The sequence below is a fragment of the Dasypus novemcinctus genome, chromosome 13 (genome assembly GCF_030445035.2).
Source record: "Dasypus novemcinctus isolate mDasNov1 chromosome 13, mDasNov1.1.hap2, whole genome shotgun sequence".
NCBI classification, from domain to species: domain Eukaryota; kingdom Metazoa; phylum Chordata; class Mammalia; order Cingulata; family Dasypodidae; genus Dasypus; species Dasypus novemcinctus.
Window position 1 is genome coordinate 26177455 of NC_080685.1, and position 11703 is coordinate 26189157.

The window sequence follows — 11703 nt, forward strand, 5'->3', positions numbered from 1 at the left end:
ATTGGTCGAAGCCACACCCTGTTCTGATTGGTTGCCGGCGAAAGGTCAGTGGGCGGTACTGGACGGGGGAGGGGTGGTGGTTAGGGATTGGCTGTCGCTGTTGCTGGGGGAAGGGGCAGGGTTTAGGGATTGGTGGCTGCTGTTGCTGGGGTGGAGGGCAGACTTGAGTTTCCCGCCCACGCCTGGCTGTTGCTGCTGTCGGGGGAAGGGAAAAGGGCGGGCTGGATTTTTCCGCCCACACCTGGCTGTTGCTGCTGTTGGGGGAGGGGAAAAGGGCAGACTGGAATTTTCTGCCCTGCGCCTGCGCAGGGAGAAGGAAGAAGAAGGGTGCCGCCCTACAGGCATCGTGTGGCGCCATCCGGGAGGAGGGGCGGCCGCGGAAGCATGGCTGCCGAGAAGGGGAGACCCGAGGGCACTCTGCGCCCATGCCGAGCTTCCTTCAGGGGTGGCGGTGGGCCCGACCAACCAACCTATTATGGGGGCAGCGGAATTAGGCCTACCACGGCCGCTCCCCTTGCCAGGCCAGCAAACCACACTTCAGCCCGAGGGGTGACCGCACTAACGAACATAGATGCAAAATTCTCAACAAAATACTTGCAAATCAAATCCAATAACATATCAAAGGACTTATATATCATGACCAATTGGGATTTATTCCTGGTGTGCAAGTTTCTTCCAACATAAGAATATCAAACAACGTAATACACCACATTAAAAAATTGAAGGAAAAAAACCAGATGATCATCTCAATTGACACAAAAAAGGCATTTGACAAAATCCAGAAAACTTTCTTGATAAAAACACTTCAAAAGATAGGAAAATTCAATATGATAAGACACATATGAAAAACTCATAGCCAACATTGTTGGCTCAATGGGGAGAGGTTGAAAGCTTTCCCTCTAAGATTGGTAACAAGACAAGGATGCCCACTGCCACCACTGGTATTCAACATTGTACTAGAAGTCCTAGCTAGAGCAATAAGACAAGAAAAAAAAATTGAAGGCATCCAAATAGGAAGAGAGGAAGTAAAACTCTCACTATTTATGGATTACATGATCCTATACTTAGAAAATTCTGAAATGCCTATGACAAAGCTATTTGAGCAAATAAATGAGTTTGTCAATGTGCAGGATACAAGGTCAACATGCAAAAATCAGTAATGTTTTTGTACACTAGTACGGAACAATCTGAGGACGAAGTCAGGGAGGAAATTCCATTTGCTATAGCAACAAAAAGACTCAAATACCTAGGAATCAATTTAACCAAAGAATCACAGGACCTATATGCAGAAAGCTACAAAATAATGCTACAAGAAATCAATGAAGACCTAAACAAATGGAAAGACATTCTGTGTTCATGGACTGGAAGACTAAATATTGTGAAGATGTCAATCTTACCCAAACTGATTTAGATAGAATGCAATACCAATCAAAATTCCAACAGCCTACTTTATAGAATTAGAAAAGGCAATTACCAAATTTGTTTGGAAGAGAAAGTGCACCCAAATAGCCAAAAGCATTCTAAAAAAAAAGAAAGATGTGGGAGGAATTTCACTGCCTGATCTTGAAACATATTACAAAACTACAGTGGTCAAAACAGCATGGTACTGGCATAAAGATAAACACATTGATGAGTGGAATAGAATTAAGAGACCAGAAGTAAACCCGCACCTCTAGTCAACTGGTTTTTGACAAATTTACCAAGTCCATGTTGAAGAGACAAAATAGTCTTTTCAACAAATGGTGCTGCAAAAACTGTCTATCTGTAATCAAAAGAATGAAAGAGGACCCATATCTCACTCCCTATACAAGAATCAACTAAAAATGGATCAAAGAACTAAATATAAAAGCTACGACCATAAAACTATTAGAAGAAAATGTAGTGGAACATCATAAAGATCTTGTGGTAAGTGGTGGTTTCTTGGACTTTACAACCAAAGCACAAGCAACAAAAGAGATAAATGTGGCCTCCTCAAACACTTTTGCACCTCACAGGACTTTGTCAAAAGGGTAGAAAGGCAGCTAACGCAATGGGAGAAACTATTTGGAAATCACATGTCCGATAAGGGTTTAATATCTATGATATATAAAGAGATGTTACAACTCAACAATAGAAAAATAACCGACCCAATTAAAAAATGGGCAAAAGGCTTGAACAGCTTTTGTCCAAACAAGAAATACAAATGGCAAAAAACACATGAAAAAATGTTCTACATCACTGAAGATTAGGGAAATGGAAATCAAAAACTACAGTGAGATATCATTTCACACCTATCAGAATTGCCACTATTAAAGAGAGACCTACAAATGTTGGAGAAGAGGTTATTCACTGTTGGGGATGCAGAATGGTACAGTCACTGTGGCAGACTGCTTGGCAGTTCCTAAAGAAGTTGAATATAGACTTACCACATGACCCGGCAATACCAATACTGGGCATATATCCAGAAAAACTGAGAGCCATGACATGAATAGACATTTGCACACCTATGTTCATAGTGGCATTATTCACAATTGCTGGAAGTTGGAAACAACCCAGGTGTCCATCAACCAGCATGGATAAACAAACTGTGGTGTATTCCCATGATGGAATATTATACAGCTGTAAGAAGAAACAAAGTCCTAAACCATGACAAACATGGATGAACCTAGAGGACATTATATTGAGTGAAGCAAGCCAGTCACAAAAGACACACTTTTACTGTATGATTGCATTACTATGAACTGAATATATTGTGTAACGTATTGTATGATTTCATTTATATAAAATGTAAATATATCAATTTATAAAGATGAAATTTGATTAGTGGTTATGCAGGGGTAAGGAAAGCATGCTAAGGGGTATGGAGTTTTTGTTTTTGGATTAATGAAATCCAGATTTTTTTGTGATGAATGCATAACATTGTGGTTATACTAAAAGTCATTGATTAGACACTGTAGAAAGATTGTATGGTATGGGTATATATATCAACAAAACTCCTTAACAAGCCAGACACAAAAGGACAAATACTGTATGATTGTCCTATTTTGAACTGTATTAGTCAGCCAAAGGGGTGCTGATGCAAGTATCAGAAATCTGTTGGCTTTTATAAAGGGTATTTGTGGTAGAAGCTTACAGTTACCAGGCAACAAAGTGTAAGTTACTTCCTTCACCAAAATCTGGTGCCACATGTTGGAGAAGGATGGCTGCCAACATCTGCAAGGGTCAGCCTCCCTCTTCCTTTTAAGGCTCCGTGGTCCCAGCTTCTTCCAGTATCAGCTGTAGCCTGGAATAAGTCTCATCTCTCTCCCGAGTCTCATTTCTCTCCGGGCTCAGCTGCTCTGCTTTCTCCACAAGGCCAGCTGTAGGCTATCAGGCTAATGGCTTATCTCTCTTCCCAGGGCTTCTGCCTTGTCTAAGGAACCCTTCTCTCCTTCTCTATTTCCTGGGGCTCCAATATCAAAATCAAACTCCACCTCCCTCCTCTGTTGTGTAGTTTTGTGAGTCCCCACCCACTAATGGTGTGGCCCAATTAAAGCCCTAATCATAATTTAATCAAGTAAAATTGAAACCTCTGAAGTTAATACAATCTAATACACCCAGTAGAACATCCCAGTTTACAAACATAATCTGATATCTATATTTGGATTCATAAATAATACTGTTACATGAACAAAATATATTTTGAAATAAATATCTTATGTGAAATAGGAAAATGGGTAGAATTGCCTGAGATCATTTTTCTTTGAAGCTGAAAAATGTACCACAAAATGTTAATCAGAACAACAAAAAAACCCATATTATACTAAGTGAAGGAGACAAGACAGAGTACTACATATTGTATAATTCCATTTATATCAAATATAAATATGTCAATTTTTAAAGACAAGATTAGATTAATGGTTATGTAGGTCTGAGGAAGGAATGCTAAGGGATATGGAGTCTTTATTTTTGGAGTAATGAAATTGTTCTAAAATTTTTGAGATGATGAATGTACAACATTGTGATTATACTAAAAGTCATTAATTATACACTTTAGATAGATTATATGGTGTGTGAATATATCTCAATAAAACTGCTTAATAAATAAATAACTGCAAGAATAGCCAGAAACAGCAGCTATGTACAGCAGGGGAAACATTGACAGGTGAAGAATTTTCATTTTATTATTGAGATAATGAAAATGCTCTAATGACTGAAATGATGAATGCACAGCTTTGTGATTATACCAAACACCAATGATTGCATACTTTGAATGATTTGTATGCTTTATTAATGTATCAATAAAATTGATTTGTTTAAAAATATCTGAAAAAAACATAAAAAGTACTTAATAAACAAATAAATAATTGTGCAAGAACAGCCAGAAACAGCAGCTATGTATAACAGGGGAGAGAGAGATGCAGAAGTGAAGAATTTTCTTGTCTGCTTTTTATTACTTAGTATTGAAATAATGAAAATGCTCTAATAATGACTGAAGTGATGAATGCACAACTATGTGATTATACCAAGTACCACTGATTGTACACTTTGGATGAATTATTAACACATATAAAATTGGTTTTAAAAAAAAAAAAAAAGGTACTGTCGTGGACACCATGCTGTGCCTCCCAGACACTCCATTTGGGACTGAAGCACTCATGGCATGGCCCCCACACACATCACACAGGCTACAGGGAATTCTGGTGGCTGACAGTTCTCAAGTAAGTCCTCCTGTAGGAATTACCCTTAACTAAAAAAGTCACCCAAGGTCATGCCTCCCGCCTGGGTCAGCCTGCATTTAATAACTGGTCAGTGTTGGAGCATAAAAGTCTGGTCCCCTTGCCGCAGTGGGCACACTTCTGCAGGGCCACCACAGCTCCAGCTCCAGGGTTCCTTCTGCCCAACACTGTAGACTTCACTTCCTCACAGGTGTTGACCCTGACAACACACCTTAATGAACTTCCTGTACTAAAATGTCCATCTCAGGGTTTATTTTTCCATGGCACCCAACCTGGCTATAGTTGCTATCAGTAGTGCTAGGAAAGCAGATTCTAAAACAGAATCACCTGCTGTTGAAGACTGACTCATGCCCCCACAAAAGGCATGTTCAGGTCCCAACCCCTCATTAACAGGATCTCCTGGGATGTTACCTTGATTAAGATGTGAACTAACTGAATCAGATTGGGCTTTAATCCATATTACTGCAGTCTTTTATAAGCAAAATGAAATTCAGATAGAAAGCCATGGGGAGCAGTAAGAAGTCAAGGGAACCTGGAAGAGAAAGATGCTGCTGCTATGCGCACTGCCACGTGACAGAAAAGCCAAGGGCCAAGGATCACTGTCAGCCAGCCCCAGAATGCCAGGCTTCGAGAACTGAGCAGATGAGAAGAGGGGAAAGGCTGGGTTTGGTTAATGTGTGGGTTAATATAGGTGGAAGTGAACTGAAAATAGTCCATGGCTACTCTATGGCCCCACTTAGACAGCAGTGAGAGGAATTCTTTCCAAAGGGCAGTTTTAGGGAGTATACCTGCCTGAAGTGAGACTATATATAGAGACTCCTAGGCAGTGGTGACCAGCTTGGCTGACCAGGACTTTGGCAGCTGTCTGCTCTCGGATCTGGGTTTCCCTCTGGAAACTGCCTTTGGCTGAAGACAACCATGACCAAAGGTTATGCCACTTTCCCGGCCAATGTGGGGATATACAAGTCTGGTCTGCATGCCTGAACAGGGCACATCTCTACAGTCATCCCAACCAGAGCTCCCTGAAGGACTGACTGAAGCATTTGTTGAGATGACATCAGTTCACTTTTTTACCCAGTCCTGCTGTCTTCACTCTCCCACAGGTGCTGATCCTGAGGACTTCCCCCAATATACTTCTTAAAAAAAAATCTCTCCCCTTGCCCCCCACCCCCTGCAGTTGTCTGCTCTGTGTCCATTCACTGTGTATACTTCTGTGACCGCTTCTATCCTTATCAGCGGCACTGGTGTTTCTTTTTGTTGTCATCTTGCTGTGTCAGTTCTCCGTGTGTGCAGCGCCATTCTTGGGCAGGCTGCACTTTCTTTCACGCTGGGCGGCTCTCCTTACAGGGTGTACTCCTTGTGCGTGGGGCTCCCCTACGCAGGGGACACCCCTCTGTGGCAGGGCACTCCTCGTGTGCACCAGCACTGCACATGGGCCAGCTCCCTACGGGTCAAGGAGGTCCGGGGTTTGAACCTTGGACCTCCCATGTGGAGACGGATGCCCTAACCATTGGGCCAAGTCTGCTTCCCCCAATATACTTTCCACGTGCAAACCTCTCAGTGTTTCACTAGGAACTCAGCTTGTGACAAGTTAAACACTTTCTGAGATTAGGCATGTGGTGCCTTTTCATCAATTTGAGAGAGCTTCTTGATGATAGTGGGGACAGGGGATAGGGAGATACATTAAATGAGCTTTCCATTTCAAGGAGAGTAGGGATGGGGATAGTTGCAGTGGCAAATTTCAAATACTGCCAGTGCCAGATCTGGGTACTAGAGTTCTGGCAAATGTGAGGTAGCAAACAGTTATCACTACAACTACTGATAATGACAAACCTCTCATTAGTCAGGATGGCCTCACATGGATAAGTGAAACAAAGTGCTTAACTGGCTCTGGGAGTGGTGGGTGAGCTCAAATAGGATGATAGAAACCAATCTCTCTGAATTTCTGTGAAGGATAGCAAAGGAGTTAAGGATCCCATCTTTACCCTCCCTAAACCGTATGACCTTACATAATATGAGTGGCCTCAGCACAATCCAACTGTCAATATCCATTAATGGGCTCTGAATTCATGAAAAAGTATCCACTTCCCTCATCTCCCATCAAAATACCTACTCCAGAATTGCATAACTATCCCATATAAACTTTGATCTGACAACCAAGGTTATCTTATTTTTTTCAGGATTTCAGGAGTTCCCTTTTTAAGCTTCATTCACCTGCAGCTTTTCTCCAACAATTGCTCTTAGGCCATATTCAAGTCTCTTAGAGAAATAGAATCCAGTGTGTTTATTCAAAGGACATACCTTTTTACAAATGTTCAGTTTGAGTGATAAGAATGAGCCAGGAACTAATATACTAGAGACAACAGCTAGCTCTGACTGTTCCAGTTAGCTCTGAGTGAGGAGGGAGGGGCTAGACGAGACCTAGACTGTTTCAGTCCATTAATATCCAGCTTATCAAATTTACAGCCTGATACTTCTTGAGCAGGACTACCCTAAGAAGGGTGTGTGTGTGTGATGACAGTTCAATACAGAGATGGCGAACATGGAGAATTCAACCAAATATGCACAATTCAATCTGATGTCCCTGTATGTTCTCTAAAATTCCATATACCATCAGAGCTGGGAGTGAGATCAGGGTGCTGGCCCGTCTTTGCTTCACTGCTCCTCCAATTCTGCTTCTAGGACATTGGGGTCTTGGAAACATCTGGTTGCCTTGGAGGAGGGTAGGTTCAGAGCACCTGAGAGTTGGTGGGGGCCGTTCCCTTGGCAGCTTGCTGAGCTAACCAGTATTTATATCTTTTGGTCTTGGGCCTCTCAAAGTTCACCACGGACATAGGTACCCTCACAGTGTCAAGGCCATTTACCTGTAGACAAAACAAGAGGAATCTTCAAAATCCAAATGGGCAGATGAGATCTACCACCACCCAGGTCCAGCTTCCCATCCTGGCTTTTCGCCCGTCAGAAAAAGGAGGCAGTATGTGAAACACGTACCGTCACCTCACACCAGTACTCGCCCCACCGTGTGATGGGCTCTTCTGGTAACTTTAATGCATGTGGGGCTACCACAACACCAAGCTGAAACAGATCACAATAGAAATAAACTGTTTTCATGGCTTCCATTCTATACAACCTCATAAAGTGGATTCTAAAAGTTCTTGTACAGAGTGAATTAAGCCAGAGGGTTTATTCTGGCTGACCCTTGGGCTGACAGAGCCCTCCAAAGGAAATGGCAGAGAAACTCAGCCCTTAAGATCAAAATAATTTCACCCACAAAAGTAAAAATTCTCCAGGAATCACATTTACCCAACTTTTCTCTAGTTAGAGGGGAAATGAATGAAAGTACTATCCTCTCCTCTCAATCTTCATATTCTATGTAACCACTCTGTCTTTAGCCATTTCCCTCCCACACTTCTGCAAACCAACCAAGAACATACTCCCCAACTCAAGTTCGATGATCACACCCTTTCCTAACAACAGTACTGATCCTTAGATAACCCCCTCAGGGGATATAGTGATGTTCGTGAAGCACTCACATTCTTAAGGAAGTGGCGGGCAACTATTTCAGGATTTAGCTCCCATTTGACGTTGTTCTTCATTCCCACCTCCAGGTGACAGCTTCTCAAAAATTTCACTGTCTGAGAGGAATTATAATAGCTGGATTAGAGTTCAAATCCAAGGAGAGGAAACATGTTAGTAAGGGACATAAGGTCTGAGAGCTCAGAAAAAGGGCACGATTTCTGTTTCACAGCCAAGACAGGGGAGAAAATGAATGGGAAGGCTAAAACATTCTTATTGTCTCAAGGCTGACACAGTGGGAAGATGTTTTAGCAATACTTTGTAGGGGGATATCATCTGGACCTGGTTGCTCCTAAGCAAGGAGAAACAGATGTCAAGGTTAGGCCCATCAACAGAGAAACTGGTTTATCTCAGGATGGAATGACTTTCACAGACTGTTTTAACCCAATACTTTTGGTCCTGCAATCCTACTCGCACCCCATTAATGGTGTCTCCCTGCTTGTAAAATGAAGTAGAGATATATTAGTCAAGAATTCAAGATTTTTATAAGTCTGGCCCCAATCTTGATACTAGCTGTGTTTCCAATATTATACCACATAAATTCTCTGCTTTAGCTAAACCACCTTATTTTCTATGTTAAAGTATGCCTTAAATTTCTACTTAAACTTTTTCTCCCTTAAGAACACCATTCCCATTCCCATCCTCCTTGCCTACCTAAAGCCTACTAATCCCAAGCCTAATTCAATCCCATCTGTAACAAAGCCCTCCCCATTGACTCAGCCCATTATGGTTCATATCAGTCTTATAATTTACTGCCTTGAATTACCCATCATTTTCTCATGTGCCTAAGCTCTCTCCAGCCTGTCTATAAATATCCCTGAGGGCAGAGCTCTCATTTAACATTTTTCCATGAGCTCACCTGTGCCCAAGATGGGGCCTTCCTCAGCAAGCAAGGGCATTTCATCCTATAGGTTAGGACCTGCCACGAGGTCTCCATGCCACTTACCAGCAGCCACAACACTTCCCCTACCCTGTCTGCAATCAGGAAACTTCAGGGAAATCAAGGAGACTCTCAGGAAGACGGTGACTCCTGTACGTGACTGAAAAAGATTCTACTCACCGCCTCACCTGCCATGGTTTGGATCTTCTCTAATTTTCCTTCTTGTCTCAGCTTGAAAAGAAAGTGAAAAATAAAAAAAGTGTAAAAAAAGCAAGCTCATGACAAGTAATATCAAACTCTTACAACACTGGGCATGGGTTGGACTTCAAATTAAATATCAATTTCAACTCAGCAATCCTTTCTTTCTGGGAAGGAAGTTACTACAGAAAGTCTTTAGGTCTTATTCCTCCAAGTCCCTCTGCCCTTCCTTTGAGCTCACCGATTTCTCCTCTTCAAACAGCTTCTTGTTTTCAGGGGATGCATATACAGCCAATCCCTGAGGAAGGAGTCGATTACGGGCCAAGGATTTCTTCACTGAGACCAGGTCACCCCGAACTCCAATTTCTGCCAGTGAGAATGACAGACACTGGGATCAGAAGGACTATCTATGAATTCATAAAGAAAAGAAAAGGAGATGATCAAAGAAAGCAGCACCTCTTATTCTGTCAGTGCTTAATCTTCCTAAAAGAAACATTAACTCATATTCTCTAGGAACAACGTTTAAGAGACTTCTAATTAGTTTTAGGACCTGATTTAGAAATTTAATATTCCCCGTAGGAAATGAGGCATTGCCCCTCAGAGAATTTCTGTATCTGTGGGACATACTGTCAGGTTTCTCTCCCCCACAGTGGTAGTGCTGTTGCTGCATTCATGTTCTAATTTTCCTCTCAGGACGATGTTACAATCACAGTACTCTTTTTGGCTCCCTCTTCTTAAATACAGATCTGATTATTTTCACAAACTAGAAAAAAACAACGCAAGCAGGTTTATGGGAGGAGGACAGAGAGAGGTTGGCGCGTGACGTACCCTCCACAGACTGCGTGAGAATGAGCTCCAAGTTCTCTTTGGGTCGGTGTTTCGTGTCCTCCACCAGCTTGTAGACGCGATGTCTCCGGTGCAAGCGCGGCTTCCGGCCTTCCCCGGCCAGGGGCACCTTCCACCAGCGCTCTACGATGACCGTGCCCTAGCGGCCGGGAAGGCGAGGGTGAATGAATCTCCAAGACACACACCTCTCTCCCACCCCAGACCGCCAGCACCTCGAGGAAAACCCGCCACCCCCGGGCTGGGACCCCATCACGTCTCAACTCGCCCGACCCTGCCCTCACCAGATTATGAGAGAGGCTGAAGTCGCGCTCTGGGCCGGGGGTGCCCGCTCCATGTCGCGACCAGAGTAGTTCCCGGACTTCTCCTCGCAACAGTGGCTCAGCTCCCGTCCTCCGCAAAGATCTAAAAATGAGAGCAGCCGCCATATTCCCCGGCGCGAAGCGAAGTCTGAGGAAGGACCCCGGCGCCCGGCGTCAAAATAGGCCCCGGCTAGGGCTGTCCTCGGCGTGCCTGAGTTTGGTTTGACTAGAGGGAAAGAGGAGCCCTCAGGTTTTACCGCGTTTCCGACCCTGTGAGGTCTGAGATAATTTCTCCACGATTCATCATTCCCCCTATTCCTTTCTGTTTTGGGGAGGGGGGCCACCCATAATTGTTGACAGATAGAGGAATGAGTGTTAGGGAGACAGCGGAAAACACGTTTTCTCCCTCTTGGCTTCGGGGGCTTTGATTTAGCTCTAGGTGCTAATGTCACTTCCAATGCTGACATTCTGTAGTAACTGGATCCTGAAGGAAGGATGCGGCTCTTAAAAAAAATTTTTTTTTTTTTTCTGTTTGGTAACATGCACAAAACGAAATTTCCCATTATCACTTTCATGTGTACAATTTACTGGTATTAATTACATTCACAATATTGTGCTATAACCACCACCCATCATAAAAACTTTTTCAATTTCAACCGAAACTCTGTACCTATTAAGCAGTAACTCCCCATTCCTCCTCACCCTTCCAACCTGTAATTAACTGCCTATGTACTTGTTCACTTTCCTTTACCTCAAATTCACTTTTGAGGAGTCATCTAACAGCCATTACATTGCAGTATTTAAGATATTAAAAGAACTGTTCTATAGGCATATAAACCATATGAAAAAGAGACTATGGCAAGACTCAGTCCCCCCTCTAAAAAGTCTCAGTACTGGGGAGACTAAGTGGGATGAACAGTGTGTTTATGGGGGGCGGGAGGTTGTGGAAAGATGCTTTATGCATCATCTTATTTGACCCATGACCACCCTTAGGTCATTTCTTCTTCCATTTACAGTTTCTTTACCTGGGTTTCAGGACACCAATTTTGTTTGCTTTTATGTTCTTCCTACTTCATCATTCTTCACAATCTCTTTTTCTAATTTTTCCATTTCTCCCCACTTCTTAATGTTAGGGTGCCCCTAGGATTCAGTCCTTGGACCTCTTCTTAGTATACACTCACTCTTGATGATGGTATCATGCCTTAAA

The 11703-nt window shown here is 42.8% G+C and overlaps 1 protein-coding gene across 1 annotated transcript; it reads right to left on the minus strand.

The window, feature by feature from the left end:
* Positions 1–4226: 4226 nt before the first annotated feature.
* Positions 4227–10657, minus strand: MRPL9 (mitochondrial ribosomal protein L9). Its single transcript, XM_004451750.4, has 7 exons — positions 10479–10657; positions 10180–10336; positions 9593–9717; positions 9334–9384; positions 8231–8332; positions 7689–7772; positions 4227–7561 (listed from the first exon to the last, which is right to left on the minus strand). The coding sequence occupies exons 1-7, from the start codon at positions 10620–10622 to the stop codon at positions 7427–7429; spliced, it is 798 nt and encodes a 265-aa protein (XP_004451807.1). The 5' UTR covers positions 10623–10657; the 3' UTR covers positions 4227–7426.
* Between the last annotated feature and the right edge of the window lie 1046 nt (positions 10658–11703).

Bases quoted from the DNA above. Each gene is read 5' to 3' on its own strand.
- MRPL9 (XM_004451750.4), bottom strand. From the start codon at position 10,622: ATGGCGGCTGCTCTCATTTTTAGATCTTTGCGGAGGACGGGAGCTGAG. The intron at 9,718-10,179 runs GTACGTCACGCG...TCTCACTGGCAG, and splicing joins TCTCACGCAGTCTGTGGAGG to AAATTGGAGTTCGGGGTGAC. The intron at 8,333-9,333 runs GTGAGTAGAATC...AATTCCTCTCAG, and splicing joins AAACCATGGCAGGTGAGGCG to ACAGTGAAATTTTTGAGAAG.